Raw genomic sequence first — 16297 nt, 5'->3', positions numbered from 1 at the left:
CTGACGAGGTACCATTTGAGTGGGAAAAATCTTACATATACTAAATAATACTAAATTGTTTATAGGGTCAATATAAGTAAAATAATATAGCCTTTCCACAGGAGTATCTTTTTATATTTGTCCAAAAAGAATACAAACAGCCAATAGCATATTACAAAGTTATCCCCCTCACTGGGGAAAATTCCGGGAGGAAAAACGGGCAAGCACCGGGGTGAGTTGTCTTGTATTCGTTTTCAACGAGGGCGGCGCAAACAAGAGCTATTTTAAGGCACGTGTGCAACATGACAACTGTTTAAAAGTATTGTACAGTGACAACTAAAGTCTTTGTAATGTTTATGTTGTACTATTACTACAAAACAATCTAAAATGGTATTTAATATCATTAAAGCTGAGCTGTTTTTCTGCCAACTTGCGCTCCAGGACTTGTCCCCATTTGCTCTTTGCCAATAGAAGTCTATGTAGGAGAGCCGCCATTGGACTCAAGCCCCATGAAGTGAACGGAGTTGTCGTAACTCTGTTTTACTCCATGGCTGATCTGGGAGGAAATAGGTTCCTACTAGTCCGTGTAGTTGAACTCGGAGAGATGGATTAGTGACTAACTTGCAGAGTGCGTAGACGTGGTAACAGTCATCTGACCATGTGAAAGTCCTACTCATTATAGTCCTGCACTAATTAAGAGTTAATAAAACGTTGTACTTTGTTTATAAACCATGCTGGACTTTGCCATCTTCGCTGTGACATTTGTTGTCATTCTGGTTGGTGCGGTTCTCTATCTTTATCCGGTAAGTTCGTGAAACAATAACAGCAGTGTAGTTAGCCTGATAGCAAACAAACGAACCCCCTGCTACTGCTTTGTGTCTAAAACGGTTTGTAATGGAACTTTAACATCTGGAAACCCAAAACAGATGTTTTATCATTATCTGGTGTGCTCATCATCTGTTGAAATGTAACAGAAACGTCCTGACCCTGTGACCCATATATAGCCTACTGTACTGTATGTATGTGTGTCAGTGAGAGAGATAAGTTGTGTGTGTGTGTGCGCGCGCGTGCGTGCGTGCGTGTGTGAGACTTCTCTGGAGTCGTTTACATAATATTTCGTCTACAAACAAATCAGTTGAACCTCTTCCATATGTCAGCATAGTCTGCATGCTCACATTTTTATTTAATGTGTTAGGGTTTTTCTTACAAAATGCATATGGTTACAGAGCATACACTGCAACATATAGGCCTGCATTTATTTTTAAATGAATGTGTTTCCATTGTGGCTCTTTTATCTGCTCACCATTCCAGTCATCCAGGCGTGCTTCTGGCATTCCAGGTCTCAACCCCACAGATGAGAAGTAAGTTCACTTTATTATTGATTCATATTCTTATCAGGGTGGGAATGTAAGTTAACACATGGTGTTATGAAGTAGTGTTTGGTTGGATTTAATTAATTGAAAACAGGGCTGCAACAATCTTTTTCTATACTTTCTGCTTATGACCTTGCGATACATCACTGAGGATATGTCCCAGGTGCATCCATGCGATATTCTTAGTTCTTAGTTATCTTATTTATAGTGACTCATTTGTAAAAATGACTCCTAACGTCGTTGAAGTGGGACTCATAAAATGTCCCTGGGACTCATCTAAAAGACCATCCCTGCATCCCGGGAGTCCGGGACTCATTACATCGAAAACCTATTTACATCAATGATCATTACACTTTCAGTCATGAGATTCTATGTTGCTGTATTCCATGCTAACTGCTGCAGCCTTAGTATGGAGCCCATGCTGGTTAAACAGAACAACAGTACAGTCAAGGACGTGCACACAATACATAGACATCAAAGGGGGCTTCAGATCCTGTCCTTTTGCCCGTCTGCAAAACAACTGCCCTCTTTCCATGCCAGCATTCTAGGAGAATTGATTTTTTCCAAAGTCTCCTGAACTTGAACACAGTATTTTGCATTGAAAATTTTTATTTAGAAATAAATGGTAAATGGTGCATTTATATAGTGCCTTTATCCAAGGCGCTTTACATAGATTGTGCATTACATTCACCCATGTCGTACACTGCATCTCCACTAGCTAAAGAGTGCTGGGTTCCCCCCACGAAAATAGCTGATGTAGTGAGCTTGTAGATCTGCTATTTTCGCATTTTTTGTCCAGGGGATTTAGGGGATTTCAGCCCCTGCCCCTCTAACACAGTGGTTCAGAACAGTGTTTCCTCTCTTGTCAGGGATGGGAACCTGCAGGACATTGTGAACCGGGGCAGTCTGCACGAGTTCCTGCTAAGCCTGCACCAGGAGTTTGGACCCGTGGCGTCGTTCTGGTTCGGAGGCCGGCCGGTGGTCAGTCTGGGCTCTGTGGAACAGCTACGACAGCACATCAACCCCAACAGGACCAGTGAGTGTGAACTGTGAACCATTTTTTTGGTCGGGAGAAACAGTCGATCCCATTCTGGACGGGAACCCCTTTTGGTGTTTTTTAAGCATTATGTTATACTTTAGCTATTGAAAAATAGCAGATCTACAAGCTCATAGCGCGGCACCGAGTGCCCCGCTGCGAGCTTGTAGATCTGCTATTTTTTTAATCTTGAAAATGTGGCGCACACCGCACATCTTTGAATATATATTCTTTCACAGCGAACTTTATAACTCAAATCTTTGCTTCTGGGGATGTCCCTGTCTGGAACAACATATTTTCAGATGGGGGTCCGCGGCCAAAATACAGATCATTCTGGGGATCCTTGACATGAAATGAAATTGACATAGAAACAGATCTCAGGTCTAAATGGGTACTTAAATCACAATGAGACTTTGATAGATATTTGGGTTGTGTAAAACTGTGAATGGATGAAACGGCTCTCAAAGTCACTGTCTTCATAGCACATATACAAATTGTAATCAAAGCAGATTCTGTCATATATAAAATCACAAAACCATCTTCCTGTTGAGTTGACTAATTAATTGGGCTGGACTGGACTGGACCAGTACAGTAGATCTGTATCTTCAAGTAGTAAAACACAACGGGAAGTTAAAAATGCCATTCAAATAAAAATACGAATGCCGTCTGGCAGAATCAGATTTGTTTTCCTTCTTTTATATATTGTAAAAGAGTGACTTTGAGAGCGGTTTCACCTGGCGTGCAACGTAAGCCATTGAGGGCTGGAGACTGTTGGGAATAAATATATCAATGAATCAGCTGAGTAACTATTGCAGATATCTCACCAATATTTGGAGTTACATCATGGCAAAGTAACATTCACGCTGCATGTTTATTATCTTCAGAACAACAACCATAATTTGCCCTTGGCTTGTTCTCTTTTGAAATGGATATAAAATGTTTCTACGTTCGTTTCCTTTTGTTCGTCCCTCCCCAGCGGACTCCTTCGAGACGATGCTGAAGTCGTTGCTAGGTTACCAGGCGGGCGCGGGGGGCGGGGCCACAGAGGCCATGATGAGGAAGAAGGTGTACGAGAACGGCATCGACAACACGCTGAAGAACAACTTCCACCTCGTCCTCCAGGTTGGTGGGCTGGAGCTAGAGATGCTCCGATAATCGGCCAGCGATCGGTGATCGGCCATATCGACTGATATTCACTCTGATCGGTAATCGGCATTTACCCTCTCTGTGATCGGCAATTTACCTTATCTGGAGAAACTGATCTTTTACACCAGTTAAGTGGTATAAATGTCAATCAGATATAGAGCATAATATCATTTTGCATTTTTGTGACAGGCCTAAACATTCTCCCCTTCCTCCCCCCACACACAGTTTTGATGTGGGTTTTGACATATAATAATTTTGGAAGTATTATCCCTAGCTGGAGCGTAATTCATATGTAAAGAAGGACAACGATATGCACATCCCACGGTTTTTAAATACGGTGCTGGACCTCAAAAAAATTATCAAATGAAGAAAAAAGTGGAAAGTCCGCACACCATATAATTCTGCTCCCCGTGCTCTTTATTTCAACCTAATGAAACAACCCGGGGCGGGGCGAAATATTGTTGAAAAGCGTACGCACCCCCTTTTGAGCGTGCCGAAAGTAGCCCGTCTAGAAGCCCAGAATGCGTCGTACGACAAAGTGTTCAGCAATGAGATAATCATTGCTGTTTTCCGTCTCTCTCTAAGCTGGTGGAGGAGCTGGTGGAGAAATGGCAGTCGTTCCCGCAGGGCCAGCACACCCCTCTGTGTGCCCACCTGCTCGGACTCTCCATGAAGACCGTCACCCAGCTGGCCCTGGGTCCGCGCTTCAAAGACGATGCAGAGGTCATGCGCTTCCGCAAGAACCACGATGCGGTGAGAAAATTAACACAGTGCTTGCTTCACCTGACAAATATGACATGTCATATTCTTTTTTTTAACTGGGTTGTTCCTTGTTCCTGACTGTCGCTCCTAATTCACAAGATCTGGTCAGAGATTGGGAAAGGCTACCAGGATGGCTCCATGGAGAAGAGCTCCAGCAGGAAGGGACATTATGAGAGCGGTGAGTGAGAGGAGGTTCAATACGTCTGTTGTCACTCTCTCTCTCTCTCTCTCTTTTATTATTTTCAGCAACGCACAGCATATAGAAACGCACAGACAAGGCAGATTACACATTAAAACCTGACCAAAGAGCTGACCAGTACAACCACAGTCTTTTACCGGTCCGTTAGCCATTGAGCAGCTCCGCTGGAGCAGTTGGGGGTACAAGTGCCTTGCTCAAGGGCACTTTGGCGGTGTTGGGCTAGGGAAGCTAGGGTTCATGACATGTGGTTAACGAGAGCATCTTGTGTTGTCCAGCCCTGTCCGAGATGGAGTCAGTACTGCTGTCTGTGACCAGGGAGAGGAAAGCCCTGCAGAGCCAGAGCGTGTTTGTAGACGCCTTGCTTCAATCCAGCCTCACAGAGAGACAGGTGAATACTAGAGCAAACGGGGGGGGGGGTCCACCGGTCTACGGCCAATTACATATAATTCCTGGGGTCCTTGACCTGAAATAGTGTGAGCACCACTGATATAGAAACTTCATAAAACTGCGATGATTTAGAAGACATGTTGTGGAATCGTACCTCAGGTCTAAATGGGTTAAAAAAATACATCTTTAATGTGGGTCACAGATTTTGCTATTTTACTCACAAGCTCTTGTTATTTCTTCGTGAAATGATGCAATGGTATTAAAGTGGGGTTCAATCACATCACAAATGTGACGACTTATACTTCAAAATGTTGAAGTTGAAAGCCAACAGAGAAATTATTAAGTATTTTGACAGTGATAGTGTATAATGAATCCTTTCAGATCATGGAGGACAGCATGGTGTTCACTCTGGCAGGATGTGTCATCACAGCCAACTGTAAGTAAAGTTTGACACTTTTAAAGGAATACTTAAACCCCATTTGAATTACTTAAAGGTATATTCAGTGATTTGACTTCATTCAAATATCACTTATTTTTTCTTTTTTTCTGGATAATCCTCCCTACTATAGAGTGTGCTGACCATATAAGGAGTTCCTCCCTGTCCCCAGTGAGCCCCTGGGGTCAAAAAACCCTAGTTTCAGTTTTGGTGGCGGGTGGCAAAACCTTCATCCAATCAGGATGAGTGGGGCCTTCCTCCAATCATGATCGAGTGGGGGCGGGCCTTGGTGCACATGCTGTTGGCCTGTTGCACTTCCCCCCACTGTAGAGCGTGCATGTGCACATTTTGTTACAGGGGCGGACTGGGTGGTTTTCCAAATCACCCAAATCACTGAATGCTCCTTTAACACATGAAGCCTTGTGGGTGAGAGTGTCCTCCCTGGGATTTAGTGCTGCACAATTAATCGAAGAAAATATCGAGATCTAGATTGCATAGACACCTATGCAATCTCATTTTGTGAGAATTGTAATCGGTCATTACGACGGCATCAAGGCCCGAGAAAATACATTTTGGTCGACTAAATCAACTGTAGATTTAGTCGACTAAAATCTTATGATATTTAGTCGACTAAAACTAGACTAAATCATTCCAGGGCACTAAAACTATATGAAAATTATTCCAGAGACTATGACAAAAACTAAAAATCACATTTGCTGCCAAAAACAACACTGCTACTATCCAGTGTCATGTCCAGGGGGTGTACTTGTACAGTACATCATATGACACACTAGTGTCATGTCCAGGACAGGACAGGCCCCAGGGGGTGTACACAGCACTTGTACATCAAGCTGCCTCGCTAAAGTTCCGATACCGGTACTGGTACAATTGACACTAGGCTGAACGAATGCAACGGGAGCAAGTCTGACCCAACAACACTGCAGCAAATCGCCAAAAACAGCCGATCTACAAGCATAAATGACAACTGACAAGTGTAGGTATGACAATTAAATTAAATTGGCGACAAAGGGGGTAAAATAAGTGGTTACTCAAGGAAAATAAAAAAGTACTCGGTACCGGCGAGTACTAAAAATGAAGTACTTAAATACTCGTACTCGGTCTGAAAAAAATGGTATCGGGACAACTCTATGCCTCTCTCTATGGAAACGGAAGTTGGGCTCCTGACCTACTGTATGTGCCACATCATGGCTCGGGAACCGTTGATTTCCAAGGCTGATTACTCACTGTATAAAAATATTAAAACACAGAAACACATTGGTGAAGAAATTTCTTGGTAACGATTTAGTTCCCAGATTTTCATAGATTTCTCTTTTCTATTAATGTACCCGTTGCCACTGACGCCTAAGGACGCCTTTTTTAATATCAATTAATTCGGGTGATCAGCTGTGTCTAGTTTCCCTGTGTAACACTCTGGTTGCGCTCCGGTTTTCATTTCCGGAAAAAAAACGTAAGTGAAGGCTTTTGCTTGCTATTGCAGTGATGTAAATAGGTTTTCAATGTAATGAGTCCCGGGATGCAGGGATGGTCTTTTAGATGAGTCCCAGGGACATTTTATGAGTCCCACTTCAACAACGTTATGAGTCATATTTTGCCATTTTTACAAATTGCAGCATTTAACTCCCATTTCATTTTATATGGTTATACTGTGGTTATATTCATGTAGAAAACAGAAGAATAAATGATTATTATAACTAAAGCTAGAAAAATAAACTAGAATAAAAAACAGTACAGTAGTGCATCCCGTGGATGCAGAGGTAGTAGTTTTATTGCGTCCCTCAACTATAAACTGCGTTTTGGGATGCAAAAATGCACCCTATTTTAATCTGCTATTGGACGGACTGGAGCATCTTAGAACGTAAATATCTCGGAATCACTTTTTAGACCAAAATGCAAGCTTGGTTTGTGTCTGATGTATCCAAACACTAGTATTTCGCTGATCAAAAGTATGTTTTGGGTGTATTAAATGACAATCAAGGGACATAGCGGCTTTTGACTCAGCGGTTTCCGGCCAAACGCCCCTTCAAAATAAGACTACCTCCCGTTGCCTTTGCATTACTGGCAAAAGCTCTGCTCAAAGCCACCACTAGATGGCAGTCAATGAGTTAAGAATGTATGCTAAAGGCCTTAATTGTAAATTGTTAATTGTTTGGTGCAGTGTGTGTTTGGGCGGTCCACTTCATGTCCACCTCTGAAGAGGTTCAGGACAAGCTGTATGAAGAGCTGGAGGAGGTTCTGGGTTCTGGTCCCGTTTCTCTGGACAAGATCCCTCAGCTCAGGTAAAACCAGTCACAGTTCAAACCTCCATCCACGATGCCCATCCATCTTCTGTTGTTGGGAATAACCTGTGTTCGACCACTGGATCCTGGATTAAGTTATTATTCAGTCATAAGCTCTTGTTGTATACAACCCAGACATATCCACTTTTCACTTTTCTCAAACCTAGTTGAAAATAGTGAAAATCTTTATTTTTTAACACCAAAGTACTAAAACACTCAAAAATCAAAATAGCTCTTTAAAGTTGAGGGTTATAGATGAGCAAAGCAAAGAACAACCCAAGGCCACACAACATTTTTAACAAGCTCATGGCTGACGGTTTTTCACAGATTAACCCATTTTCTAGGTATTAAATATCATACTGACATAGTGATTGTACTCCCCGTTTCCCTCCAAAATAAAAAAAATATACACACTTTTATGTTCGAGTCATTTAGCTGGTTGGTCTCCAGAGGAAGTTCATATATCGCCCACACTACAAATAGATGACATGAAGTAGTACAAGGTCAAATAAATCCATTAAGCAGAGAAAATATGATCCTGTGATTACAGGAGCACATCATGGGGAAGTGTTGCAATAATATTAATAATAATAATAATGTGTACCGGTAAACTAAAATATGAGATTGAAGAAGGATTATTATATTTGGAAAATTAACTCTGTTGACTTCCAGTTTAGGAAGATACAGACATTAAAGTGAAATTCAGTTCAGTTGCCCTGCTCTGATGGCGTTTCTGTCCTGGACCCAGATACTGCCAGCAGGTTCTGAACGAGACGGTCAGGACCGCCAAACTGACCCCCGTCGCAGCCCGCCTTCAGGAAGTGGAAGGGAAAGTGGATCAGCATGTCATCCCCAAAGAGGTATCCGTTTTCTCCGTCTGTCTTGTCTGCTCATCACCAAGTTATCTCGTGCGTGCGTGCGTGCGTGCGTGCGTGCGTGCGTGCGTGCGTGCGTGCGTGCGTGCGTGCATCTGCAGAGCGTTATGACAGGGGGGGGAAGACCAATCACCAGTCGGACAACTTAATGGAATTGCAGTCTCTCTATAACACCAGAGACGTGGCACTCAGAGTACACACAGGGTTCAGGTGTGTGTGTGTGTGTGTGTGCGCCCGTGCAGTGCCGTGCACCTTTTATTCTTGTTCCAGTTTTGTCTCCATCATTATGTGGCTATATCCACTCTCCGTTTCTCCTCCTGTCTCTCCATCTCTCTCCATTTCTCTCCCCTGACACGGTCCCCGCCCACCCCAGAGTGTAGAGTAGGAGAGTAGCGACACGCTTTGATCTCGCCGCAAAGCGGGTGCCTATGGGCTATAGTTCCAAACATTGCTCCTATGGCTGGAACTATCCCATTGAGATAGAATGAGCATTTCCGTATAGAGAGTATGCGCATTCTTAAAGTGAATGGCACATCGAGTGGCAAATCGAGTGGCAAAGCAACAGGAAAAGTGAGTTTAACATTGTTTAATGTTGTTTAATGCAATCAGATAGGACTTTTCTGTTTGGTGTATGGGCTGTCAAGGCCAGAAAGTAGTTTTTTGCCACTCATTAGGCATTCCTGCATAACTTCCGGGTTTGATGATGATGTCACACGCATACCCTCTATTCCATTGTTACAATGGGAGTCAACGCTAGTAGTACAGCGGATTACCAAAAAATTGTGCACTTTTTCAAAAAAGCATGAAACTTTTACCATAGTTAGATGATACCATGAGGTGTATTTTCAGATGTGGAGTCAAGTCAGATTTGACCCCTGAGGCCCGGTAGAGCATAATATGTGACCAATACCCATAACATCCTATATAAGGCAAAAAAGTCCAAATTTCATCATTCTTTAAGTAGCATGTGACATATGAAACTAGGGTGATTTCATGATGCTGAATCCATTCCAAGCATTAGTTTTGCAAAAAAACACTCATTGGGCTAAAAACGGCCAATGCCGTCATCACAAATTGATGATGCCAGCACATTTGGGCAAGTGGGCATGGCCGTTTTAAGCCCAATGAGTGTTTTTTTGCAAAACTAATGCTTGGAATGGATTCAGAATCATGCAAACACCCTAGTTTCGTATGTCACATGCTACTTAAAGAATGATGAAATTTGGACTTTTTTGCCTTATATAGGATGTTATGGGTATTGGTCACATATTATGCTCTACCGGGCCTCAGGGGTCAAATCTGACTTGACTCCACATCTGAAAATACACCTCATGATATCATCTAACTATGGTAGAAGTTTCATGCTTTTTTGAAAAAGTGCACAATACCTCTTGTATTGGGGTATAAGCCGCTGTACTATAGTGTCGCCACTCTCTTACTATATTTCTCTGGCCCACCCTAGAGTCGGGTTCTGCTTGACGTTTTTTCCAGTTAATATCACTGTCATAGAATGTCTTGCTCTTGTTGTGATTTGACACTTTAATAAGATTGAATTGAATGTGAGTGCGTCACTGTATCAGTGAAGAAGCACACACCATATCCGTAGACAGATGGGAATGAAAAACACTCCTCCTCTCCTCCCTTCTCTTCTGCAGGGATCTAGGGGTGTTCTGTCATGGGTTCCTGGCCGGCTACGCCGTGTGGAACACCATCATAGTGTACGTCTTGGCCGGCCCTGAGCTCACAGCTCTCGACAACCTGCTGGAACACTACCACAGCCTGGCGTATCCGTCGCAGTCTCTGCTTTACATTCTGCTGGCAATTAGCACTGTGGCCGCCTTCGACAGGTACGCTCTCCCCTCTCCTACGCACGCTGAAACTAGCCGCCCTAGTGCAAGCTCACCAAGGCCCCTTTTCCACCAGGGTTGAACCGGCCCGGTTCTTAGTCCATGAGTCAGAGCTCCAAAATTGGAACGTACATTATGCATTGAGTGGGCAAAAGCATACCTATATTAAATTGTGTATAGGGTCAATATAAGTAAATTAATATATCATAACAGTTCCACAGTAGTAGCTTTTTCATATTTTACAATTTCAGAAAACTAAATTCAATAAATCATTATCTTCGTGTAAGTAATCAATCAGTTTCATGGTGATAACTATTAATTACATTTTTACCTATTCACCTGTATAGGCTACTATAGGTGAAAATTACTAAAGCTGTGATAAATATGACAAAGCTACGGAAGGGTTTATCATATCTTAATTTACTTATATTGATCCTATAAACAATGATCCTATAAACAATTTAAAATAGGTATGGTTTTGCACAATTGCATAATGTGTAATTAACGTTCCAATTTTGGGGATCTGGCTCATGGACTAAGAACTGGGCCGGTTCAACCCTAGAGGAAAAGGGGCCAAAGTGTCACATTGCGATGCGTATCATGCGTTGATTAGCTATTTTCGCAGATAGTATGACAGAGTACAACTTAAGCCCAAGGGGGAGTTGTGTGTATGCTCCATTTTAAATACATGTATTATAATAATAATAACAAAAGCGTTGAGAAAGAATCATCTTCCATCAATAGAGCGATATGGTCTTCAGCATTCAGTACATCAGTAGGGTGGGGCCGATATTAATAATAGTTTTTTTCTATACAAGGGTGGGCAGCATTTTCAGGCATGAGAGTCGATATTTCCAAGGCTGGTCACATGAGATCCACCATCACCAGACTGTAAAAAATATTAACCACCACTTTTACATCATATTATAGGTTGCTAACAGTTTGGGATAAATTATTATCTTGCTTTCCTAACTGTCTCTGACAATTCTGATACAAAATTATGTGAGGGGAAAAAGTGAAATTGTTAAATAAAATCAATTATAAGTCCATTGCTTTAAAAGAGATGTGTGCATTGTGTACAGTATATAGTCACACACATTGTTGAAAAATGAATTCACATACTGTGTTTTCTGTTCAGGATGAATCTGGCTAAAGGCCCCACGGCTATGCGGGAGTTTGTCACACTGGACCCTGTGGCGCTGGCAGCATTCTGTGAGTCTTTAGTTCACACACATTTTAACAGACATGCATTTATTTGAATGAAAAAAGGAATATCCGCACTCTCTAGTATAATCTCGATTGTAGTTTCTTCTTAACTTTGTATTTATAATGCACACACAGCAGCAGCCGAAAACGTCTGGGAACTTAGATTATGATCCCTATGACCAACCAGTCCCAAGACCAACCAGTAGGGGTCAGCAGTGACAACACTACACAAGTGTGTAGGGACATCAGGGAATTGGCATAACGACTAAAATGGGGGGAAAGTTGGCAGAAAAGAAGGAAGGTTTTCACAATAATGTACTTCTCCATTTTGTTTAGCATTCGGCTCGTCTCTATCCAGCTTACACTTACTGTGTCCCATTTGCCTGCCTGGGTGTGCACGTGCATGCGTGCATGTCTGTCTGTGCATCTTTCCGTACAACCTACAGTTTATTCCTCGGCCCTGGTCCTGTCTCTCAGCCAGCAGATGACCAGCGATCGTATCAACCTCTACGAAAGCCCCAATGTAACTTTGTGGTGAGTCAAGTCAAATCGAATGATCAAGTCAAAATGTCCTTTTAACTGGTGAGTTTTGTTGATACAATTGTTACAATTTAGGCATTTATCAGACGCTCTTAATCCAGAGCGATTTATAGTAAGCAAGAACAACAACCATGTGTTTCATAGGACGCACTTATAACATTTCTTTGTATGTGTTATTGATTCTGATGTTAGAATCGCTGTCTGTCAGTTTTCTTCGTCGGGTGGCTGGCATCTCCCTTAGAGATAGGGTGAGAAGTTGCAGTCATGCGACAGAGACTCGGAGTAGAGTCGCTGCTTCTTCGCCTGGAAAGGAGCCAGTTTAGGTGGTTCGGCCATCTTGTTTAGGATGCCTCTTGGGCGTCTCCCTATAGGGAGGTCCTCGAGGCACGTCCCCCCAGGAGGAAGTCACTAATGTTGCTCTGGAGAGGGAAGTCTGGAGCGCTCTGGTGGAGCTGTTGCCCCCGCGACCCGACTACGGATAAGCGTTTGAAGATTGATGGATGTGTTGATTTCGTCGACTAAAACTAAGACGAAAAATGTTCGGCGACTACCTTTTTCCACTGACGAAAACTAAATGGAAACTAAATAATAAGACTAAATATAATGAAAATTTCATCAAAAAACTAGACTAAAATGTTAGGAAGGGACTAGTGGACAAGAGATCCAGTATAAGTTCTTTTACAATTAGCTGCACGCTGAGAATAGCCGATCTACAAGCTCACAACGTGTCGTGGGCTTGTAGATCAGCTATTTTCAGCAAGTGTAAAAAACAGCATCAAGGCCCGCCAAAATACATTTTGTTCGACTAATTCAACTGTAGATTTAGTCGACTAAAAATCTTATGACGACTAAAACTAGACTAACACTAAAACATTCCAGGTGACTAAAACTAAATGAAAACTATTCAAGAGAATATGACTTAAAACTAAAAACAACACTGGATGGATGGATTCTGGTGTTATCTCCGAACAGCTTTTGAAGCCGTTTTGACTGAATGTGCTCTCCCTGTCTGTCTCAGGCCTCAAGGCTCCGAGCACCACTTCCTTCACCCCTGGCTGACGGTCAACCTGGTGGTGGCGCTGTTGGTCGGCCTCGCCTGGATCCTCATCGCCACCCGGCCTGACATTGACCACACTGAGAGTGAGAGACGTGCACACACACACACACACACACACACACACACACACACACACACACACACGCACCCCTTTTCCTAATTGTAAGCCTATCTCAAAGTCTTAACCATAAAGCCATAGAACAACCATTTCTCTCTCACTTGTCTGTTTCTCAACGCACATGCACGCACACACACTTTGCAAAAAAAACAAACGAAAGTAGCATTCACGTCTGTTGTGTTTTTCAGGGTACCTCATGGAGATGGAGATTAAACCACCTGAATTAGAGGACAAAAATGAAATGACTGCATGAGACAAAGAAAATACGCAATTACACATTTCACACACCTTTGTACTATTTAGCATCTTTTTTTGGCAGTACATTAGTTTTGTATTTTAATCTTTAATCTGTTGTATATAATGTTCACCTTTTGAAATATAAGATTTTATCCAACTGCAGTGATGACTGTGCTTCGTTCTTATATTCTATTGAGCTCAACAGTGAGATTTCGGAATTAACCCATTTTGGGGCGGGAACCCCTTTTGGTGTTTTAAGCATCGTTATACTTTAGCTATTGAAAAATAGCAGATCTACAGGCTCATAGCTACGAGCTTGTAGGTCTGCTATTTTTGGAGAAAAACAATTAACTCAAATCTTTGCTTCTGGGGGTGGGGTGGGGGGGGGGGAATCCCTGGAACAACATATTTTCAGATGGGGGTCGGCGGCCAAATTCATATAATTTTTTGGGTGCTTGACATGAAAAACCTTGAGAACCACTGACATAGAAACATCGTGGGTTTTTCAGAAAATTATCAGGATTTAGAAGACATTTGTAGAATCGTCGAAATTTAAACGTTCCATTTCTGTCCTCTGTAGAGAGGATTTCATTATTTATCAGCCAATCCAATGTAGACTTACCACTAGGTAGCATCCTGGTTGTAAAATGACGATATGCTCCCGTATAGAAGCCAGGCGTCTGTATGCAATCACTATTTAAAAAATACTGGTGTAAGTTCTTACAGAGAAATACTCTACTACAAATCCTAAAGAGAAATAAGAATACTGCAGTCAGGATACTGTGTGGGGTCAGTTTTTGCATCTCCATTTTCTCTCTGTTAGTCCAAGGGATTTATAACTTTGTTTTGGACTTAATTTAATTGTCTAACTATGTCTATATATATATGTATATACACGCGCGCACGCACACTTGGTAACATTTTTTTTGTAATAACTTAAGTTTAATTGAATTATATCCATCCATCCATCTTTTATCCAGAGTCAGGTTGCAGAGGTAACAGTTATGGGAGAGGATCCTAGATGCAATCTTCTAACTATAATTGATTAATTGCCTATAGTTAAATCTGTTAAAATGTAGTTACTAATTTGGTCAGGCTAGGGGGGTCCTTAGTCCCCACTTTGAAAACCAATGCGTTAGGGCCTAAACTGATTACTGATGTTATTTTCAGCAAAAAGGTTTGGTGTCATCATTTTTCGACCGCGGTCGAGATCGTGGATTTCACAACATCACGCCAGACTTCCCGGTCCTTCATTGCCACCCCCAGTTCCTGCTTACTGTGATGCCTGTGTCCCTAGGGGAACGACAGTTTTCTACCTCTGGTCTGCTTTGAGGCAGGACTCCAGAGAAGAAGGGAAGATATAACCTCATTGTCAGCTCTGTAGCAGTGGCCGGCAAACTGTTCTTCAGGATCGGACTAGTGAAGAAACACGGGGAACTGCAAAGACAATCTCAGACACAAAGGTTTGTGCACTGCAGCACACTTCTATTATAAAACGTCCACTGTTCGTCTCTCTCTGCTGTTTGTTTCTACTCTACTCCCAGTGTTGCCATATTTTGTGGGAGAAATAAGCAACCAGGGGCCCGTTCCACGAAACTTGGATTAGAGATTAAACCGGGATTTAACAGATATCCTGGTTTATTATAGCCTGGATCAGCGATTAACCGGTTTCATGAAAACTGGTTAATCTTGCCAGATTAACTTGACCAGTTAACCTGGATATGTTGAGGCTTGATTCGGTTTCATGAAAGCAATGCCACATTAGTTTCCATGGAAACTAATGCTTTGGACTTAACCTGCTCTGGACCAGGCTAACAGCCAGGTTTAACCTAATCCTGATGTCTTTACTGTTCATTAAGCAGTCAATCTGATCACAAACCAATGATTTTTTCCACACTTATTCAATTATTATGGGTTTATGTTGCCTTGTTTTAATCGGTCTGCATTAAAGGACTAATTTAAGCACTATATACAAAATCAAAGAACCAAAATATATAGGCTGCACAACATCATCATGACAGCTTGTGAGCTTGTAGATCAGCTGCTTTTGGTGAATGTTCCCCCAGAATAGGTTTGCTGTCGTGCAAGTGCACGGTTAAGAAGAATTATTATATTATATTATATTATATTATATTATATTATATTATATTATATTATATTATATTATATATTTTTTTTGTAAAAGTGAAAACCACAAAATATTACCATTACTCATTGTTTTACAACATATTACCATTGTAACGTTTCACCCACTATTGAACCCATGACCCACAGTTCACCAGTCTGGCCCCTGTCTGGACAACAACCCCCTTCCCCAAAGGTAGCTCCCTCAGAGGAGGGAGTTATGGCCAAATATCACAATGCGACAATATCATTATGCTTACAATATTAAGAATTCTGTTTTAAATTAATAGTAGTGGTAAAATGTAAACTACATTTTTGGGGTAATCATTCAGTCTATCCACTGTTGAGAGTATGTTCTCTCTTTAATTACAGCAGCAGTATTTATTTTAGAAGCTTAAGTCCTTGTATCAGTAAGTCTTGAATAGATTAGTAATGATACTGAGATATACAGAAGGGGGCAGTAATGCAACTATTAATGATGCAAACTGCCATAATACCCCATGAAGAAGAAGGATCAGTAAATCTGTGTTCCACCGAATGGGTCTAGAAACAAAAAGCCAGGCTCTGCATTCAGCCAGGCTTTATGATCCTGGCTCGATAAATCCGCCCATTCTAAGCCTCGCTTGGCTTTAGTGGAACAGAATAAACCAGGCTGTAAAGACCAGGATTTAAAAAGCC

General features: G+C 41.9%; 1 protein-coding gene across 1 annotated transcript; it reads left to right on the top strand.

Annotated features, from left to right (window-relative positions):
* Positions 1-572: 572 nt before the first annotated feature.
* On the top strand, positions 573-10295 carry LOC306917439 (cytochrome P450 20A1-like). The gene is made up of 11 exons (XM_079495663.1): positions 573-782; positions 1291-1340; positions 2222-2388; positions 3365-3510; positions 4120-4287; positions 4396-4474; positions 4771-4883; positions 5264-5318; positions 7495-7615; positions 8364-8475; positions 10146-10295. Exons 1-11 carry the CDS (start codon positions 711-713, stop codon positions 10227-10229), a joined length of 1167 nt encoding a protein of 388 aa, XP_079351789.1. The 5' UTR covers positions 573-710; the 3' UTR covers positions 10230-10295.
* Positions 10296-16297: the final 6002 nt, after the last annotated feature.

Source organism: Electrona antarctica, assembly GCF_951216825.1.
Source record: "Electrona antarctica genome assembly, chromosome: 24".
Taxonomy (NCBI): Eukaryota; Metazoa; Chordata; class Actinopteri; order Myctophiformes; family Myctophidae; genus Electrona; species Electrona antarctica.
This window is presented reverse-complemented; position numbering and strand designations above follow the sequence as displayed.

Coding starts and splice junctions, on each gene's coding strand:
- LOC306917439 (XM_079495663.1), top strand. CDS start 711: ATGCTGGACTTTGCCATCTTCGCTGTGACATTTGTTGTCATTCTGGTT. Junction 783..1,290: donor CGGTTCTCTATCTTTATCCG/GTAAGTTCGTGA, acceptor TCACCATTCCAG/TCATCCAGGCGTGCTTCTGG. Junction 2,389..3,364: donor CATCAACCCCAACAGGACCA/GTGAGTGTGAAC, acceptor GTCCCTCCCCAG/CGGACTCCTTCGAGACGATG.